General features: G+C 40.2%; 1 protein-coding gene and 1 long non-coding RNA gene across 4 annotated transcripts in view; both read right to left on the reverse strand.

Annotated features, from left to right (window-relative positions):
- tln2a (talin 2a) overlaps window positions 1–22077 on the reverse strand; it is a 101485-nt gene that overhangs the window by 44391 nt on the left and 35017 nt on the right. For all 3 annotated transcript variants that reach the window (XM_035999335.1, XM_035999336.1, XM_031314279.2), the window contains 14 exons: window positions 17244–17415; window positions 16489–16586; window positions 15327–15456; window positions 14826–14978; window positions 14090–14232; window positions 13736–13863; window positions 13351–13414; window positions 13138–13242; window positions 7148–7303; window positions 6201–6302; window positions 5558–5634; window positions 1962–2142; window positions 1135–1248; window positions 767–875 (listed from right to left, as the gene is read on the reverse strand). In XM_035999335.1, coding sequence (XP_035855228.1) covers window positions 767–875; window positions 1135–1248; window positions 1962–2142; window positions 5558–5634; window positions 6201–6302; window positions 7148–7303; window positions 13138–13242; window positions 13351–13414; window positions 13736–13863; window positions 14090–14232; window positions 14826–14978; window positions 15327–15456; window positions 16489–16586; window positions 17244–17379 — 1696 coding nt within the window. In that variant the 5' untranslated portion in view covers window positions 17380–17415. The remainder of the gene's footprint in view (window positions 1–766; window positions 876–1134; window positions 1249–1961; window positions 2143–5557; window positions 5635–6200; window positions 6303–7147; window positions 7304–13137; window positions 13243–13350; window positions 13415–13735; window positions 13864–14089; window positions 14233–14825; window positions 14979–15326; window positions 15457–16488; window positions 16587–17243; window positions 17416–22077) is intronic.
- On the reverse strand, window positions 4370–5547 carry LOC116060618. Its single transcript, XR_004107545.1, has 2 exons — window positions 5410–5547; window positions 4370–5352 (listed from the first exon to the last, which is right to left on the reverse strand). It is a non-coding gene; the product is annotated as an uncharacterized LOC116060618 (long non-coding RNA).

Raw genomic sequence — 22077 nt, forward strand, 5'->3', positions numbered from 1 at the left:
ATTTATAAATAGAGTCCTAGAGAAATGAATTAAACAAAGTTTATCCGAACCGAAAAAAATAAATGCAACTGCTCCCCAAAGTGAGTCTTCTTAAGACTCACCGACCCTTGCAAACAGCCTAACCATTCAACAAAGAAAAAAACTATTTCAGAGACTGCATAAAAACTAGGGCTGCACAATATCGTCATCGCGCTATCAACTGGTGCAATAAACACATTGTGAAAGGCTCCGACATATTGCAAAAGTTAGTTTGCGATGTGTTAGTTGAAAGAAAATGTCAGTAGAAAGCAGAAAATTGCACTTAAAAATGTAACCGTTATTCTTTTTTTTTAGTGGTGCCTTTTATTTTCAATTCAAGGTTCAATTTGTTCAATAAAATAATGTTTGTTTTAAATTCAACAAGCAATTAGTTGTACTTTACCAGAATACTGAAAGCAGCAGACCAGTAGACCAGACTGATGGAAAGGTTCTGCTTTAAAGTCACTAATTGGCCAGATAATATTAACTCTGCAGAAAATAGCGCCACTAAAATGTACTCGTAAATCTGTGGGCACGTCTTTCACTGGTTTCATAAAGCATTCCTAAAAGGTGTATAATAAAAAAATTTAAAAAATCACACAAAGGCTATGCAACAATATGTAATGTAGCATTGCTCTACTATCAAGACATTGACATCGATCATTCTTTTTTTTTTTAAGTAAATTGCAGTAAATCCAAGCCAAGACAAACAGAAGACAATCTGCTGAGTCATGCCAGCGCCACTGACCAGCTGTGAGGTTGACAACAGAGGCTGTTCCTGCAGTGATGGCGTCGACCTGGGAGTGAATCTCATGTTTTGACTCATCCATTTTGTTCTGGATCCACACCTTGGATGCCTAGGTACACAGAGGGAGACCACAGCAAAAGCCATGACTTTGCATGTATACAATGCACTTAAACATGTCTGTCATTCTGCAGACAGCACTATTAATAATCACTATGTATTACTACAAATTTTGTTTTTTTAGTGAACGCATGCCTTTAAAAGTGATATATTACAATACTGTGTGTATAGAGTACGAGTATGTGAGGGTTTCATTTCAACTGTAGGCACATGTATGTGCACTGTACTGTACAGTACAGTCTGTACAGTACCATGTCCTGTCCCAGTGGTGGCAGGTTGTCGACCTCCCCTAGGTCAATCTGGGCCTTCTGCACAGCTTGCATACTGGTGTTGATGGTTCCCATCAGAGCCTGCTGGGCTGAACTCTACACATACAGGAAGACAAACAGGTTCATTTCTCACAGAATGCAGCCTAGAGGGAAACCTCGATGAGGGAAGACAATTCTAATTGCAGTGGTAGAAGAAGTATTCAGTACTAATACCACACTGTAAAAATACTCTGTTCCAAGTAAATGTCCTGCATTGAAAATGTTACCCATGTAAAAGAATGTAAGTATCATCATCAGGATATTAACATAACAAATAAAACTGGACACGATCAAAACAGTTCTGTCAATCAGCTAAGTGTTTAATCTGCTAATCATTTCAGCTGGAATTGTAGGCCTATATATTGTTGGGTACTTTAATTTATAATAAAACATTGTGTTTTATTAACTATGTGGGTTTCGTGTGCAAAAACCTTTTTTTGTAAAGTAACTGGTAACTAAAGCTGTCAGAGTAATGTAGTGGAGTAAAAAGTAGAAGTAAAAAGTGGCATGAAAAGAAAAGGCTTGAGTACCTGAAATTAGTACTTAGGTACAGTACTTGAGTAAATGTACTTAGTTACTTTTCACCACTGTCTAATTGTTGCATGTATGGGAACCAGCCACGAGGAGGGAAAAAAAAGATTATGATACAGCTGTCTAGCTGTGCCACCTCAAACAGACTCTTGCATGAATGGCATACACCTTTAACAGGACTTCATCAGTGAATGAAAACGACACAAACATCATACTGAGAGCCATTTTGCTGTTCTTACAAGCGGTGGCATGTGTCCACGGTGCATCTGACCCATTGTGATCTGCTGTTGAGCAGATGGCATGGTGCCCATGCTGAGCGACTCTGTGCCAATGGAGCCGGAGCGTATCACCCCTGGCAGTGCCACTGAGCCATGCTCCACCCGACCCACACGATTAAACTGCTGCTGAAGGATGGTGGACCTGCAGGAACACAAACGGGTAGTTAGTAAAACGTCTAGAAATGTTATGGGATAATCACTTTTTACTTGTTCATGTTTTCAAATGAAGTCCTGTCTTAAGTTAAAGTAGAATGGTACAATAGGCATGGAAACCATTTCAAAATTTTCTTTTAGAGAGTAAATCTGGCAAGTTACATTGATTTAATTAATATACATGTAGTATGATTTAGGTTCAAATCACACTGTCGTTGAAGTTTACGTCCAGCTAAAGCTGAGAAAATATCAGTTTATGTCTGCTTGGTTGATAAAGCAGGAGAGTCACAATTCAAAAAAATGTTCCTACATCATTAAGCTTGCCCAGAGCAGAGTGTAAAATATTCTGCATAAAAAGCATTCATTTTACTTTTTATCAGCTTTGGTTTGGCTTACCTGTATTTAGTAACTGCTCTCTGTCTTTGTAGGACAGTATTGACAGAATAAAAAATTTTTTAGCTGAGTAATGTTTTGGTGAAAAGTCCTTTAAAGTCTATTCTCAGCTTAGCATCACAGACCTTAAAAGGTACTCTAAGCGACGTCACGCGTTTTTTTAGGCTACAACATTTTTTGTCACATACAGCAAACATCTCCTCACTATCTGCGAGCTGCCTGTCCCCTGAACACACTGTAAAAAAACGCGGTCTCTGTAGGCAGCCTAGGTTCTACAAACACCAACAAAAACAAACTGCGCCAACCTGAGGCCTCTACTACGAAGCAAGATTTGGCGTTAACGAGGTAACTTCAGGTTCAACCCAGGGTTTTCTGTACCACGACGGTGGATCACTTGTTACCGGGTTCAATCGCCGTGGTAACTTATGCTGTATGGTGTAAAAGCACCGCCTACTGACCAATCAATACTCGATTGATAACGGCGTCACCGTTCTTAGAAGATCAGGCGGAGTCGGTGCGCGGAGAGGGAGAGAGAGAAAGAGAGAGAGGGAGAGAGAGAGGAAGAGAGTGGGAGAGAGAGAGGGAGAGAGTGGGAGAGAGGGATGTGCTCATAAAAGTTAAAACAGACCGACAACCCTGTTAACATTCCCTGATGGGTATTTTTATGAAATATATAAATTTTAATGGGAGGGAATTACATATAGGCTATCGGCATCTTGAGCCGTGCGTTGCCAATGTGCACATCGGTTTGAATTATGTTTTTATACATTTTATTTGCTCTTACGATCGCTTACCACTGCCAGGGTTGCAACTGAAATAATAGGCTAAAGCAACAACAGTTTATGGAAAGCACAAGTGTAATTATGGTCAGATCTTGTGCCTGACTGATGGGGAAGTCATATTGATAAGGGTTGTGATTTACGCATTTACAGCGTCGGCTATTTTTTGCCAGCTTTCCTCCTGTTTTAGGAAGCCGCGACTGTATTGCGTTTTGCCTGCAAAAAAACATGTCTGTGTTCTATATATTTATGTAGAATTACAATTTGCTCTTCTTATATAAAATATGCGGCTCTGGTAGATGCTTGCGATTGGTCGTGCTGTGCAAACACCGCCTCTTTTATGTGAACGCGCACGCCGCTGGATCGGGAAACCCTGGGTTGATATGACTAGTTGTTAACCACCGTTGTGACACAGGTTATGCAGGACCGCGGTTGTTAGGGTTAGTGAAGCCAGGTAACTGAAATAAATCCAGGGCATGTTGATCTTGATTCGTAGTACAGGCCTCTGCACCACGAAACATAACATTCCAGCCAATAACCGACAAGAAGGATTTGGGGGTGGGGGTTGGGGGGTTAGTGCGCAGAAGGTAGGTGGAGGGGACAGGACGAGGAGGAGGGAGGGGCAAGCTAACCTCCGTTTTGTTTGAAAATACTTTGAACGTCAACAAGAAGTGACCTCACCCAACATCGCTTAGAGCACCTTTAATTCCACCAAAATACCAACAATTCCCTTTGCGCTGCCTCATTTGAATGACACTACCATCCATTTGCGCCTCTCCTCCCAACTTTGCACCATGCATGCTGTTCTAGGCACAAAAATATGCAAAGACACCATGAGCCAAACGGCAAACTTTTATATTGTAGTTATATATTAGAAACAAGCTAAAAAAAAATGGCAAAACACATGAAGACAGGAATGTAAAAAAGGTGAAAAAAGTCACTTAAAAGAAAACTAAAAGAAAGCATGTTTCTAGTTCTTAACTATGTGTGTGAGTGTGTTCAAGATAGAGATTTAACACCAAGCAATGTGGTTGTGTTTATTTGTGACAGTGGGCCACTAACACAAAGCAGAATCTCCCCACTGTGCACTTCTGGAAGATAAAGCTTTGTTTTGTTTTTCCTCAGATAAAGCCTTTCAGAGTTTGGGCTTGCTATGTGTTTGCAGTATAAAAGACTTTTGCCTTCGGCCTTGCTCACAAGCCCAGATAAAAGAAAAAGGACAACAAAAATGCAATAAAAATTGCAGCAAATACTCTCTCAGTTTAAATCAGGAAAGCAATATCAATTGAGGCGAGACAGGAAAAGGGGCTTCAGTTTCACACAGAGTTCACTGTGGATGAATGAGGTAATGCACATCTAATCAGGAAATGTTCAGATAGGGCCTTTGCTTGTCCAGTGCAGCAAAATGTCCTCACATAATGATTATCTCTCAGGATAAAGTCCAGCGGAGGAAGTGTTTGCGTGATGAAATGAGGTCCTGGAAGATGGATGTGTGAGCTGCGGTCGAGGGGCGTAGTGAGAAGGAAATTGAAAAAGGACGCAGTCGGATATTGTGTTTTGATAGAATAATACTGTACGCAATAACTTTGTGTGCTGCTTTTGAGCTCATGGACAAATCATCGTCATACTGGACACAATAAAGTACAGCAGGGAACATATAGGAACCACTGTATGGATTAATCCGCACAACTACAAGTTTGTTGTCAAGTAGCTTTATTTCCATTTCCTTGCTTTTCCAAAGCTTTTTTTTCTATTGGAATATCCTGTTTTCTACAACATGTTTTTTAATTTGCAAATAGAAAGATGAAAACTGTCTAACACTGACAAGAAGCCCTGCTTGTACTCTGATTTCAAAATATTTTGAATCTACAGCCATGCTAGCAGCTCTGTGAGGCTGCACAGTGTTGCTTTGAGCTGAATGCTAATATCAGCATGGTAACATGCTTACACTAAAGTTATCATGTATAGGTATAATGTTCACAATCTCATTTTTAGTGTGTTAGTATGCTGAAATTTGCTCGTTAGCACTAAACACAGTTGCAGTTAAGGGTTGATAGAAATGTATAGTTTTGCAGGTCATGAACCAAAACATTGGACACACTGAGTTATTACAGTTCATTCCTTGGAGAACACGAATGTTTGCACCATATTTAATGACAATCCATCCAAAAGATGTTGCTTGCATGACTGGAATAGTCAAAACACTTAGTTATAAGTTACTTATTTACATACTTTTTCGGGGAAACGGATTCCTCAAGCATGGTTGACTCCTCATCACCTTCTAATCCAAAGCGGTCCTTGCTTTGCTTCTGCAGCAGAAAGAAGAATCCACCAAACATTAGTTTCAAAAGGAGCCCACAGTGATTTAAAAAAAGCTACCCTGAGGCTATCTTAAATGTCTTTAGTGTCACATAAAAAACTAAATTCATCAAGCGATTCAGTAGGAAATTGGTCTCACAACAACACATATTTAATTCTATTTTTGGGCTTTGGATACCACCAGCTAAAAGTAATTTAAACTAAAATGTAACATAAAATAAACCAGACGCAGGAGTTACTTTTGATTCAAGTTGTGCTGGCCTTTAGCAGGTGTGCAGAGATATCTTTTCAGTATTTTGAAGGCACGTACTGTATTTGTGTCTAACTTTCTAAACCGAGGAAAGAAAGAATAGAGACCCAAATACCCATGTAGGGAATAACTATATGGGTTCTTACAGTGTACCTGTGCCACATGAGCCCAGCTGTCCCTGAACCTTTTTTTTTTCTTAAACTGCAGCTGTACAACACAGTAGCCTGAGCATATCACGCATCAACTGATCTGAGACTTTATTGATTCATTATGATTCATCTGCGTCTCCGGAGATAAATGTTTCACCTTTTTGAGGATGATGTCGATGTAACCGGCAATGAGCTGAGAGATCTGTTCCCCTTCAGTGGTCTGCACTGAGTAATAGCTCTCCTGGTACTCCCCAAAGTCCTACACACACACACACACACACACACACACACACACACACACACACACACACACACACACACACAAATTTTACACTGGCCTGTACTGTACACAGGTTGAGGATTTACTGTGTGGATTCAAGTAAATACTACACATTGTGTTGGGTGATATCAAACTGCTGCAACATACAGAGAGTCAGAGTCTTAACCCAAGAATGTTGGAGCAGATTTTATGTTGGAAACCGAGCAAAAATAAATAACTCTTTTAATAAAGATCTGTACACCTCATATGGGCACACTTTAACTATAAATCACTGGGATGGCAGGGTGACCCCATCCAATTTACAACAGATCATAATCTATGACTCTATCAACATGTGAACCACAAATCAAACCCATTTCGAATCTCAATGTCAAAAGAACACACAGCCTAAAACACAAAACACTTCGCTGAATTAACAGCAAGAAAGAAAGAGCGTGTTCATTTAGTAAAGACAGTACATCTGCCAGATCTGCAAGATTAGAGCCATGTTGCTCATTGACTCGATGGTGCTGACACAAAGGAGGGATATTGACAGGCAAGACGAAAGAGTCTGTTCAATAACTGAAGTGTGCGAGGGAAATGAAAGGACAGGCAGACTGAGCACTAAAGTGATGTTTTATGGCCATTGCAGAGAACAGTTGGGTTTACTGGGGGCCTGGCTCTTCTTATTTACTATCCGGGATATATGCTCAGTCAGTGTGGACAGAACGAATAAAAGATGTAAATCATTGTGAAAACCGAAACTGGTGATTTTGCGATAAATCCTGAGTGTAAGACAGGATCAGTGTCCAGTCATATGTCATAGGTTTTTTTGTGTGTCTTACCAGGGTGAAGCTCTTGGGTGACGCTGCCCACCTCTTCACAGTGGTAAGTGGCCACTCCTGAACCACATCTTTGGTCTTCTCCTCCACCCTCATCACAGACTCTTTGGTGATTCCCAGGAGCCGTGGCACCAGCTTGTTCTTACTCTTCATCTTTTCCTGCAAAAACAACTTGATTTAATCCTTCCAAACTTTTAAAAACTGATCTGTGTTTTTTTTATTTCTAGTCAGTTTTAGATCCTAGGGGTCTGACATTAGCAATAGATGAGTTCAACAAAGCACTGTGTATACAAGTGAATTGCCTTTTCCTGTCAGTTGGAAGAGACCTGTACTACGAAGCAAGATTTGGCGTTAACGAGGTAACTTCAGGTTCAACCCAGGGTTTTGTGTATCACGACGGTGGATCACTTGTTACTGGGTTAACTCGCTGTGGTAACTCATGCTGAACACCTAACCTGTTTGGGAGCAGGTTATGTTGGAGATTAGAGATCAACCGGTGTAAAAGCACCGCCTACTGACCAATCAATACTCGATTGATAACGGCGTCACTGTTCTTAGAAGATCCGGTGGAGCTCAGTGCGCAAAGAGAGAGAGAGGGATGCGCTCATAAAAGTTAAAACATTTAGAGACCGACCTGATGGGTATTTTTATGAAAGATATAGATTTTCGGCGGAGGGAATTACGTATAGGCTATTTGTCGGCTTCTTGAGCCTTGTGTTGCCAATGCGCACATCGGTTTGAATTATGGGTAACACTTTACTTACTTTAGGTATCTACATAAGGTATCTACACAAGAGTGACACAGTCTTGACACATGAACCCTAATCCTAAGCATAACTTGTCATGACAAAAAACGAATGACACTTACTAAAAGAAGCGTTATGTCATAAACGTTTCTGACTTGTTTATAATGTTTATGACACGTTCATGACAGTGTCATGTCACTCTTATGTAGATACCTTCAAGTAAAGGGATTTGCTCTCACAATCGCTTACCACTGCCAGGGTTGCAACTGAAATAATAGGCTAAAGCAACAACAGTTTATGGAAAGCACAAGTGTAATTATGGTCCGATCTAGTGCCTGACTGATGGGGAAATGATATTGGTAAGGGTTATGATTTACGCATTTACAGCGTCGGCTATTTTTTTTGCCAGCTTTCCTCCTGTTTTAGGAAGCAGCGACTGTATTGCGTTTTGCCTGTAAAACCCATAGACTGTATATAGAATGGACCAACAGATCCCGTTGCTCTGAACGGAGACCAGCGAAGGCCATTAGAAGCAATTTTCCGGTGAGTGCCAAGCATTACTGCGCAACGTCCAACTGAGAGAGACGACGTAAATGTGACGTGAGCAACCTGTCTGAAAGTTGTAAGTCTTCTGGTAGCTGTGCCAAGAGAAATCTCAATCATTCCGAATCGTAGGTATATGTAAGGAGATAACATGGACACAGGCTAATTATTGCTAAGTAAAATGCTAGTTAACATTAGTAATTAAACTTAAACAGCTAATGTAAGTCGAAAGTGCATGCGAGCTTCTCCTGTACTATGCGGTAATTCCTCTACTATGCGACAGTAAGTCCCGTGGTTATGACACAATTGTTAGCCTATTTTTACAAAAACGTAAACAGTAATGGAGCCTTTTATACATTGTCGTGTTTCTTTAGAAATAAAGAATGGACAAATAAAGTCAAAATAACGCGTTCATTTTGGTTAATTAATCTGAGAAAAAATAACGCGTTAAAAAAAATAACGCAGATTAATCTATTCCATATTGATGTTTGACCCGGAGCCGTTCTAGCCACCATTGGACTGTAAAATGAAGGAAGGAGACGAGAATGTGCTGCCTGGATCATTAATTGGAACATTTACTTGTAAAAATCTTCTTCCTGCCAACCCTGGCTACCGAAATCTGGTGCCACTGATATGTCTGAACTTCTCTCTGATGCTCTGAAACAGACGATACAGGAAACACAAACACCGCTGCACGTGACGCTAGTTAACACTATACTCGACAGCAGCTAACGTTAGCCTACCGCTAGCTAGTAGCTGGATTAAACACGGTTAAAATGCTGACAGCTAACGCTAAACGGTGTAAAGTTTGACTGTGTTTTACTGTAGAGGATTCAACACCGATATGTAACAATCTGCAGCTACCGTCGGACAAACAACACAGACGGCGCGTTCAATGAAACTGGTAAACTACAGCCTCGTGGTGCATTTGAAGTTATTGTAAATGTCCATTTCCCATCTGGTGGTTGTTATTGTCGTTCAACAGCAATTTATTAGTGAAATAAGTTAATGTTGTTGTTATACATAATTATTAAATCATTTAATTTTGACCATATGGCCTTAGCAATAAACAAGCTGTTCTTTAATGTCACCGACTGTTGTTTAGTACCCTTTTTTTTCTTTTTTACTTTCTTAAAAAGTATCGTTTCAGGCACCATTAATCATGTATGCGATTAATTTCGATTAATTAATCACAGAGTATGTAATTAATTAGATTACATTTTTTAATCGATTGACAGCCCTACTTTAAATGCTTCAGATGTAAAGTTATTCGCTGTCAAAGTGACGCCAAAATGAATGGCAGTCAATGGGATGCTAACGGAGGGTGAGTGCTTGTTAGCATCAAAATGGCGCCATAGGAGGTACGCGTTGTGAGGAGAAGTTTACCCCCTTGGTAAAACCGTGTCTGTGTTCTTCATATTTATGTAGAATTATAGTTTGCTCTTCTTATGTAAAATATGCGGCTCTGGTAGAGGTTTGCAATTGATCATGCTGTGCAAACACCGCCTCTTTTATGTGAATGTGCGCATCGCTGGATTGGGAAACCCTGGGTTAATATATATATATATATATATATATATATATATATATATATATATATATATATATATATATATATATACGCCCTCTGCGTCGAGGAGTAAACCTCTATATACAGTATGGGCGCCCGCTCTATCAACTGAGCTATACAGGCGCCCAACCCTGGGTTGATATGACTAGTTGTTAACCACCGTCGTAACACAGGTTATGCGGGACCGCGGTTGTTAGGTTTGGTGAAGCCGGGTAACTGAAATAAATCCAGGGCATGTTGATCCCGCTTCGCAGTACAGGCCTCTAACTCATTGTTTATGAAGCCCTTTTAAGAAAACAGTGTCTTTGGTCTTTTATCACTTCTGCACGGATGTCAAACTGCTTCACAAGATCTCACGACTTCATTTTTCTGAATCGCTTGGCAAAAAAGCAATTAAATATTTCAGTCCATTTAGTAAACCTTATTTAATTTTCCTCATTTTAAATCTGTTTAGACATTTTAGGTTTACATAAGCTTTTAATCCACACTTTCTATTTCATTATTTATAACTGTTTTGATGTCCGTTTTTATTCTTTTAACCTTCACGCAACATGTATTTTCTCTGATTGTCATCGTCTTATGTATGCAGGGCTTCACTCTCATTGGACCACATTGTATAAATAAAAGTAGAATGAATAAACCAACAGGACAGCAAACAAAGTATTTTAAATTGCATCATCAGCAAACCATTTCAAATTGTCAATTTTATTCCCTTCAGCGAACAATACATTTTCTTTCATCTTCATATTCCCTGGCCTGCTGAGGGTATTACTTGAATAAAAGGCATTTTAGAGAAAATGACAGATAACAGTTCAAGCAACAGGATTTAAATTCATAGGCCTAGCAGCTTGAAACTCTAATTTGGCTGTCACACTGATCTGCCTAGATGGGTATTCAGTTATCTAACCAGTTGAAAAAAAACTAAACTTTCCCCCACTTAGTAATTAAAGTGTTATGTCTTACTCGTGTCTTTATCTGCCTGTCAAAAACTCTCAACCTCCCCCCTGTATTCACTAAGCCTTTAATGTCATACTCTAGTCGCTCACTGAGCCAACAGAACAGCTGACTTCTTTTCCTTTCCCTTGCATGGACAGAGAAAGTGCTTCTTCAGGAGCTGCAGTTGGTGAGCAGATGGACAGACCTTGATGGGCTGTGACGTGAGGGCAAAGAGGTGAGATGTGTTAAAGTCCTGGAGGGCCTGTAAACCCTCTGGGGCCTCCAGGGGTTATGGGTTAGAGAATATAGGCTGCATTTTTCCAGGGTTATTTTAAAGATGTTTCTGCTCCACTGGATTACACTCGAGGGTGACGGAAACGACAAAGGTGAGCAGATAAGATGTCAAACTGATCACGGGGAACACAGATCTAAGGCTAGGAGGTGGGACATGGGGTGCATCTCATAACCCCTTGATAGCTCCTCGACTCATCGGTCCTCGGCTAAACAGGAAGTTGTTCTGTCCGTCCTCAGTGAAGGCCGTCTCAAAGCTCTTATTTCTGCCCGAGGACCGAGGAGCGAGCATCGAGGAGGGATCACCGAGGCGCCATGAGCGAGGATACACAAGAGCAGCCTTCCCGGAAGCCGTGCAGCTGAAAGAGTTGCTAACTCCGCCCATACAGCTGACGAATTCATGTGACGCTTCAGAGGAAAGGACATCTCATCCCTCTAAAAGCATATTTCCTCAGTTTTTCTCTCCTTCCATGATTTCCTTGCGTCTCTCCCGTACCTCCTCGGTGGGAGGGACTACGACGCGAGGAAGTGACGCAGGTGGAGGAGTCAAGGAGGCAATTTAAGGGTTATGAGATGCACCTACTGTTTCATATTTGGGTGTTTTACACTTGAAAGGAATAAAAGGGGAGGTACAGTGTGAACTTGTATGACTGTGGAATGTGTGAGCAACTGCAAATGAGGATTTGATGAGGTGAGCTCCAACCAAATAGAGTTTGTGATTTTTTTATACTTTATCTCTACCCTTATCCTCTGGTGCTGAAAGCTATTGATGAAAAGCCAGAAACTGTCTGGCAGAGAGTCAGTAACAGCAGCACAAGTGCCTTTTTTTCCCAAGCAATTACCAGAAATGGTCTCATTTTCTACGAGAGCTCAACGATGAAGTCAGAACAGGTGACAGTTGGAAAGCAATTTATCGATGCAGACAGGGAAGTTTCCCATGACTTTATGCAGGATGTCCTCTTGGTGACAAATGATGTGAGGTGTGTGTGTGTGTGTGTGTGTGTGTGTGTGTGTGTGTGCGTGTGTGTGTGTGTGTGTGTGGGGGGGGGGGGGGTCAGCAAATTGCTCGTTTCTGCAGGCATCTCGCTGGCAGTTGCACTTATTTGGTAGAGTAAGTGTCCCAGGTTTGCCTGTGCGATATTTCCCAGTCTCCCTCTTTCACTCCACTTCTTCCCCACTCGCTCTGAAATAATCTTTAGCGCCACACTCTGCTGCACAAAGAACATTTGGTTTCCTTCCAGGTACACACTGAACTCCCTGCAGACGAGTGCTGCCAGTGTGCGGTGTTTGTATGCGGTGTTAGTGAAGAAGTGAGACTGAGAGGAGATGTATGAGGGGAAATGGGTCCTTAAATGATTTGGTCTATCAAAATAGCTCTTTAAAAAAGGGTGGATTTGAGCTTTTGAACCCAGTTTAAAAAAGGGTTGCTAAATGTTACATTTACACACATTCACACGATTCATTTTTTTGAAATCTCAAAACACATTATAAAACATAACATAATGTATATAACAAAAGAAGAAAAAAAATATATGTTTATTCTAGCAACGAGTTATTTTTGCTAACCCGATTGGCAGATTTTGTATTCACCAGTCCTTAAAAAAATGCCCTACTCGTGTGTTACGAATAGTACAGACAATTTCCCCACCTGCTGGGTACGGCCTTCAACCTTTTTATCCAGTTAAGACCAAGCCCAAGGAGATAAAAGGCCTTTCTGAATACACTTGAACCAATTCCAAAATCTGCTTCCCCTTTTTTAAATAATCAAATTTTAAAAACAGGAGGCTAGATTTTTCACTTTTTGAGGGTAGATGATCTTTTCAATGAATAAAAGGGTGCAGTGGTACTTCATTAAAATTGTGTATTTCCTTGAGGCCATAGAAATAAATATATGTGTTAAAACTTACCTTGACCAGGAAGAAGGAGACGCCATATGTCCGCAGAGACCGTGCCAGTTTGACATATTTCACTTTTGCTTCGATCTCTGTCATTTCTCCACAGTTTTTGTGTTCCTGCAGGTTGGATTATACATGTATTCAGCAATTGGTGCACAATTGTCAAATGAGTTCAATGTGAAACAATTAATATGCAAATTTTCAAAAAAGACAATGTGGACACACCTGGAATATCTTCTTCTCAGCTCCTCTCTGCTTGATGTATTCTTTGGGTAGAAACTCCTTCAGGCTGGGAAAGAAATGAAACACATAGAAAGCTGAAATTCATATGAAAAGCATGAACATGAACTTTTTCTGTTTCAGCCGTATATCTAAAAAAAGACCAATTTTATAAACTCTCTAAATTGGATTTGTAACACGAATAGAAATGTTTCTATTGGTAATTTCATGACAGGTTGAACTCATTCACTTTTCTTCAGCTTTATTCAAATCAAATGAGTTCTGTATCTAATATTTGGCAAAGAAGAAAAAGGGATATTCTCTTTAGAATGCTAAATTAATCAATGTGGATCGGCACCACTGAGACATCTTCTTGTGAGATAGCACTTACTCTAAGAATCCAGGTTTGTGTTTGTGCTCTATGTGAGGTCCAAACTGGATCTGGGCCTGAATGCCTCCAAACTCGCACGCCTTGTCAAATGATACGGGGTGAGAGCCGTTTAGGATGTCATCTCGAGCCTGAAGGACAGATAAAACCTTTAATTAATTGGGTAATTTATTTACCTAAAAAAGGTATTATAGCTTCGAGACAAGATTAGAAATGGTTTGCAAGAACCAGACAGTTATCCATCACTGCACATTTTACAGTCGCCATTAGGTGATGATGGAGAAATGGAAGGTACTGTATATCTTCTGGTTTGTAGTTACATTCTCCTGTGGTGGTAAATATGTTAGAGGGTCAGACCTGCACATAAAGCAGATTGAGTTGGACAGGGTCTCGGGAGTCCACGTTCTGGTCGGAGTAGAAGAATTTGCGTCTGAGCAGAAGGGTCTCGTTCTCGTCCACGCCCTGCTCTCGGAACGTTCTGCTGTGGTCCAGCCAGTTCACTGACACAAAATACAGCCACAGGGATCAGATAATGAAACAAAACGTATGTAAAAGGCAGACAAATGCAGGTATGAATATCAGGTTGTTGTTGTTGTTGTTTTTTTTGACAAAAATCTAATCAGTGTGGTTCTAGAGCAGGGATCTCAAACTAAATGTCACTGAGGACCACACTGGAAAATGAGAATCACATCAAGAGCCAGACATGTATAGCTTATTGACATGCTTTTATTTAAGAGAAAAAATATTTTGGACTGTATTATTGCATGGCTCAGATATGTCTTTTTACTTACAGTTTGGTTCAGAAAAAAAAGCGGAAATAAATGTCAAAAAAACTTCAAAAACAAACAAAGCGAAAGAAAAAGTCAAAAAAGTGAGGTGGTTGATATCACAGTAAGCTGTTAAAATGGACTGGTCAATGGCCAACGTGCGATGACTTTTTATTTTTCATTAAAGCGCATTAGACTTTTGTTAGGAGGATAAAAATCAATGACCCATTACGAAAGGCAACAAGTGTTTAGAATTAACACTTTAGCAAAATAAATGGCCGCCATCAACTACACGATCAGGTCAAATGTAATTCAACTAAACTCACAGTCATCGTCTGTGTGTAGTTTGGCTTTCAGCTTCTCCATTTTTCTCTCGTCTCGCAGCAGCGTCCTGTCTTTCTTCAGCGTGCCCATCCCATCCTCCTTCTTCTCCTCCACCGTCTCCTGGATCAGAGAGTATTCCTCATAGTTTGTGATGCCTGGATTTAAAAGGGGAAAGAAAATATCCACGATATCCCCCAGAGTCAGCTTGGTTGGATAAGGTTTAATTCAACAGGATTATTTTCTTAACACTTTATGATTACTTCTGTGTTTGCAAAAGCTCTTGTACACCAACAAAAGCAATTAAAATTGTTTATTTAGTGTATTTGCATTCTGAAAACACTTATCATATTCAAAGGATGTTTTAACGCTTTGTGACACTGAATTTTAATGCATGCATGTCTTTAAAAGACCTAATAAAGGGCAGTTTAAAAAAAAATTAAAAAAAACCTATACAGCACACCTTAAAAGAATGGAGGAAAGGGCTAGTAAAAGGAACTACGTACCTATTCTACTGCATATAGTCACAAGCAGCTCTCCCACTGTTTTGGAGTCGTCGACCATGATGGTTTTAACGGCCCCGTCCAACATTTTTATTTTCTGGGGCTTCTGCTTCTTCTTGTATTCAAGGATGTCCTGCTCAAAGACAAAAGGTAGAGAGAAAAGAAAAGAGAACCAAAAAAAAAAAAAGAGTCAAAAAGAGGAGAGAGGAATGCAGGATTTGAATGGACGAGGGTTAGAAAGAGATGGGGGGAGAGGGGGAGAGAGAGAGGGTTAGAAAGAGATATGGGGAGAGGGAGAGAGAGAGAGAGAGAGAGAGAGAGAGAGAGAGAGAGAGAGAGAGAGAGAGAGAGAGAGAGAGAGAGAGAGAGAGAGAGAGGCTGAGAAAGTACCCACTGAGAAAATGATCAAATGCATCCAGGTTGCTTAGAGAGAGGGGAGAATATAAGCCAGAAAACCTTATTTAACGGCTGCCTATCACAGCTCACTGCTCCCTTCCAATCACAACAATGAGGAGAGATTTGGTTCAGAATAATTGGTCACAGTCATGCCTTCTACCTGGGTTGCCTTTGGTGGATTTGAAGAGGAGAAACCATTTAGAGCTGCAAAACCAAACCCACTGATGTACTGAGAGGCGGCACTACACGACAAACCAGAGTCGCTCGGGCATTTAGCAGCAGGGATCAGAGACTGGCAAAGGAACTACAGCTGGCTAAAGCAGTTCTTTAAAGTCACTTTTAAAAGCTTCCTTTGATGTGCTCATTTTTCTTCTCAATATCCAATTTGATCCTGTGCTTTTAATCTCTCATTCTCCTTCTGTTTTTGTACAGCGGTGTATGTTTTAGCCATACATTATATTGTACACTGTCTTTGTTCCCAGTTGTTTTTGAAGGATTAATAAAGTTTAAATGAACTAAATTGTTTGTATTATTTCCTCCATCATACAGCACTTCAAATAAGGATCATCACATTGTGCTACCTTGTTTAGTTGTTGGCCATTAGAACATCTGGAATCATGCATGGAGTTTGGAAGTAACTAAAACAACGACTATATACATAACCTGCATATAAATGCAAATGTGTTTAGGACATGAACAGAGTGTGTGTGTGTGTGTGTGTGTGTGTGTGTGTGTGTGTGTGTTGGGTTAAACAGACTGATATACCTACCCCATTGCGAAGCATGTAGTAGTCCAGTGTCCTTCCAGACTCCAGCCAGATGCCTTTCCTGGGGTCTTCATCAGACAGAAACAGACCATAGTCTGAAGCTGGAGCAGTGAGGAGAAACATCAGCATTTTAGAGAATGTTGTGATGAAAGTTATTCCTTATGCTGGGATCAGAGTACACCATATCACCTCCATAATGAGACCGACCTGACCGACATGGGGCATCGGGAACTATACTGAACGATGGGCACAACTATTGCTCATTGTAGTGTGCTATAGTGGAGAACAATCAACGCGCAACAACGTCCCCTCAAAAACACTACAGTGTCCAATCATTTTTTTGCCTTCTTTCACCTAGTCTGTAAACATGGTGATGCATGTGGGAATGCTGATGCCGTCAGATGGAACAGTAAAGTCTGACCCAGCCATCTCATCCTCTTGATGTGGGTCTGACTTGTCAGGCTACATTTTAAGTGTATTTAAACTAGTTTGTGAGCCTCCGAACATCCAAATACTCAAGTTGAAGTATTAATCTGCAAAATCTGATTTAGTTAGAGTTGGATACAGTCATTAAATGTTGTGATTAATTGTTAAGTGCACGGTTATGTGAATAAATAGACCTATTTAGATTTGTAGCATTGAAAACTCCTGACTAATCATAGCACAAACATACTGCGTTTGTTCCCTTTCATTGTTCCTTTGCAGCCCTGTTTCTTTTACAGTTTACAGCCCAACCAGTGTCCTTTCATCATTCTTACCCTGTCCAGTTTGAGCCTCAGGGACCCTCTCTCTGATTATCCTACAGGCGTCATAGACGGCTGTGGAGGGCTCAAACTGCATTGTCTTCACAACATTGCACTGGCGAACGCAGATTTTCAGCGACAGCACCACCATCTTGGCAGGCGGTGTGGGCGGGGGCTGCAGCTACACCTGCACAAAACAAGGAGGACAAAGAGGGGAAGGGCAGAGCAGCAGAGGTTGAGTTTATTGCATGGCACAAGTCCAGGAGGGGCAAAACTTGAGCACAGTGATGAAACTGTGATAAATGAGCCAGATGTTGGAGGAGAAGAATGAATTTCCTGATGTTATAGAGAGGGCGTATACACTTTACACCCAGTCTGGTACACATTTCTCTTGCAAATGGGATAATTGTGATTTTCGAATTTGATAATTAAAAGTTAAATTAATCCACTGTGGCATCGCTGTTATGCTTGATTAAACAGGTAACATATTTTTTTATTATTTACACACACACACACACACACACCCACACACACACACACACACACCTTTCCCTTGTCATAAACAATGACATTTTATGAATTTGAACAAAAGTGCTAATTGGTGCACAGTGAGGGCATTGTTATGTTTCATAAAACAAAAGAGCCGACAACAAAATGTATCACTTGTTGAAAACGGCCCATCTGGTCCCTCCTGGGGACAGAGAAAAGACTGATATAATATTTTGAACAAGAGACTTGTCAAATGTCAAATAAAGCAACAAAGCTACCCACAACAACTGATACTGGAGAGGCACTTCTCCATAATGTTTTTTTCATACGAGATGGGTGAAACAAACCACTTCTAAAAACACTGCGCCGTTAAATCGATTTCTTTCCCAGTGACAACAGGAGTCTGTATATTTGAAGACGATGATGTGTGTTCAGAGGCAGCAAAGCAATTTCCAGCTTGTTATCTTCTAAAGTTAAAGTCAGTATGGGTCCTTCACGGTTTGCATGCTGAATATTCTCTTACCACATTGAAACTTAACTGTGGTAAAAAAAACACAGGTTGCTACTAGGTTCACCATATCAACTTAAATATACTACAAATATGATTTAACACTGCTGTGGTTCAGAGATTAAATGCAGGAAGAAGGGAAGAAAGCTGTGACCTCCCCAACAGAGAACCTCCTGTCTGGGGATAAAAGGGAACACTAAGCCCCTCTGTGCCAGGGAGTCAAAGGTGAGGGATCAGTCCTGGCCATGGTTGAAGTACACAGACGGCCCCTCATCCACTCCGCTCGCTTCTGACCCTGACTCAGACGTTTAGAATCTGGCTCCTATGTGAGATGTATTCACATATAGCAGTGAAGGTGTTTGTCTGGCACACAATGTTGACACTCAGCTGAAACTAGCTAGCATGTATCTCTATCACGAAACACAATTAGGTATAATATTAACACATAAAAAAAAGGAAGCCTTTCAAAGATGCCTCTGTAGCAAATCATTAAAAAGAATTCTCAGAATATAAAGGAAAAAAATGTTCTGGTTGGGCTTAATAACTGCCTTCATTGGTGCACTACGTTTAGTGTAGCCTGTTAGTTTGTCTCAGCTATTGCTTTGGGCTCTATCTCAATCAGTCAAGCACTTTCACAAACCTCCTGTTGGTAGCGGTTGGACTAAAGCCAAAAACTTTCTTACAATCACTCACACTGTCAGAGCCTCACTGAGCTTTAAAGACAACACCTTCTTAAAACAGATGTGACCCGTTATTCTAGTGATCCCATACTGTTAAACCAAATCTGTCACAATGAAAAGGTCTCTCAAAGGAAGGATGAAGACAGACGAAACTCTCAGCGATGCCCTTTAAAAACCAGCCCAAGAGTTACTTCAGTGAATGAAAGCAACAAAAGCGACTTTGTGGAAACACTGACAGGGACGAGGGTGATTTAAAAGTATATGAACGCATTTTTGAAATCCACCTATGAATCCATAAAGCATCACTATCTTGTTCAGAGTCACAGTGTTTCTGTTTTGATTTGATCACAGACATCTGGTTTTTACCTTTGGGGTGGTATGTGTTCGCCTCCACAAACAGTGTGTTGTGTAATGTGATTTTCCTCTTTTAGACTGTAATCGCTGAAGCATCAGCCTTTACAAGTCTGAAGAATGAGCAAGCAGCAGGAAAAGTGAGGCGATAAGAGGAAGCAATGAGGAAAGAACATGATAAACTAATAATATGATGAAATGGTTATCAGTGGAACCACCAGCAGGCTCGGCAGGACTACAGAGAATGAACTAGCTTATTTATGGCAGTGTAACTACCAATGCAGAAATCACTTTGGGATTTTAATATAATGCCACATCAAGGCTCAGTGTATTTAACCTTGCTGCAATCCACCGCACTTAAGGTGCCTTTTCATTTCACTGTAATGTGAAACAAGTTCATGAATATCTGACTTGTTTATTGCAACTGTGTCCTTCCATCACATCCATGTGAGCCTCTTCCTAAATATCAAATACAATTGCACAGACAATGCAGCTCTAAGCTGTGTCATGTATAGACATAGCTTTCTTTTTCATGTCTTGGATTTCTTAGTTTGATAGCTTATACTTCTAAATGATAACACTAGAGAAATTGCTTTAAGGCTTTTTGAAGGAGAGACAGAATACCAGAACAAATGTTTGTTATCAATATCGATACAGTTAACCAATTTGACCATGAGCCCCAGCTACTGCCCAGTTTGCCAAATTGGACCAAATTAGTTTCAAACATGCAGCTGGATGAAATTTCGACCAATGTTGCTACACACTCAAATACAGCTAATAATAATACATTATGTTAGAAGGGCATATTTTTAGTCATACTCAAGTAGTATCATGGGGAAATGTTTTTAATCTAATCATTCAATTAAGACTAATAAATTGATACAATTACAGATGCAGAAGCACAAGACACTTTAGCAGCAGACTTTACTATTGTACACTACAAGGAACAGATAAAGGCCCCAAAACACTTGAGCACAACCAACTCATTAAGTTGCTACCAAATCCAGTGTTGGAATAGGTCTCCAGTGTGTATGGAACAAACCCACCTTAGTAATAATCATGTATGGACCTAATGCTATTCAACAGACCGCTCTCTCCATTTCAAAAAATGTAATCCTAATGTTTTGTGTAAAAAAGAGCAGTATATGTAAGAACATCAAAATAATTGTTGCATATGTGTAATTTTATTTTTTTTAAAGAGTAGGACATGCTTTAAAAGCATATTTTACCAAACAATAACTAGGATACCGTTTACAGATGTGTATCAATACAATCACTAGCATGAGCACAAAGCATTGTCTATTAAAACAATATATGTACATGATTCTTTATAGTCAATGAACAAAACCATGAATGTCCATACAAAATCTCATGGCAATTTATCCAATAGTTGTTGATACTGTATGTCTGGACCAAAGTTGTGCCATTTTTGCCACTAGCATGGCTAATAATATTTGAATGGTATATTGTTAGTCATACTCGCATCTTATCATGAGTGGAAATGTTGAATGGAAAAATGACTTTAATCCAATAACCTAATATATGAAGAAAAAAAAAAAATAGCTCCATTATCCAATCCTGGATTTGACATTTTATGAGCTAAACAGCCTTTTCAGGTCAATTAAGACTAATAAGTTGATAAAATTACAGATGCAGAAGAACAAGATGTTTTAGCAGTATACTTTACAATTGTACACTGCAAGAAGATTAACAGATTAAGCAAGCAGAAATACTACATTGAGAGGTATTTCTACATGAGATGAAGAAGAGCTGCATTTTCAGAGAGGACTACAGCAGTGTAGTCTCACATACAGCAACCTGCTCCATCTCTCTCCATGCTGGTGAATCCATCTGGATGCAGGTCCATCTGTTTGCTTTCATGCTTTATTTACCAGCCTGCTGTATCTGACTGCCGAACCCATCCACCTGCTGCACACAGGTGCCGTCAGTCTGCAGCTTTATCGGTCTACTTTACACGCCTAGCTTTCAGCATTGCTCCTCACTATTAATACTAACTCTTGACAAACAAGAGATAAGCAGTGGTACTCTCCGCAACATCAACAACCCTTTTGCAGTCATCAGTCATAAGATATCAATGCAAATTTTACATCCAAAATTGCATATAACAAAAGTAAACCCTTTGAGCAGAGAAAAAGGACCCACTGAACCACCAATACATTGCAAAACAAAAGACAGAATACACAAATCCATAATCATTAATACGCTGTATTCTCCCACTCTGTAATACATAAGCACAATGCATCTCTCCTCCTCCTGACTTTAAACCCTACTGCATCAGTTACACCTACACGTCTTTGATCTACTGCAGGCTCACATAACAAAGAATATTCAACAGTACCACTCACATTTCTCATGTGGTTTACACCACCGACAGAAGAAGCCCATTCAGGGCCAATTTAATCATAGTGGACTTGCTTTTGGGTAAATAATGAATAGGAATTTGTATAATTGTGCATAGTGACTAGCCCTAGTCATATATAGATAAATTCATCACGTTCAATGCTTACTGTAGGTCAGATGACAACTGAACCATCTCTATGACAACTGCTCCATGCTGATGAAATGCAGTTGAAAGTTTGTGACAAACAAAGCAAGTGGGCCTTGAGTTAAGAATTTTAAGCCATGTTAGCAGCATGATTCTATGGACAGCAACGTCCGTCTGTTGGTCAGTCCAGCACTTTGGCCCACCCTGAAATATCTCAATTATTGGGTGGACTGCAGTGACATTTGGTACAGACATTCGCGGCTTCCATAGGATATCTGGAAATCTGAAATCTGACCGACTTTGGTAATCCGCAAA

This window comes from Sander lucioperca, chromosome 3 (genome assembly GCF_008315115.2).
Source record: "Sander lucioperca isolate FBNREF2018 chromosome 3, SLUC_FBN_1.2, whole genome shotgun sequence".
Lineage (NCBI taxonomy): Eukaryota > Metazoa > Chordata > Actinopteri > Perciformes > Percidae > Sander > Sander lucioperca.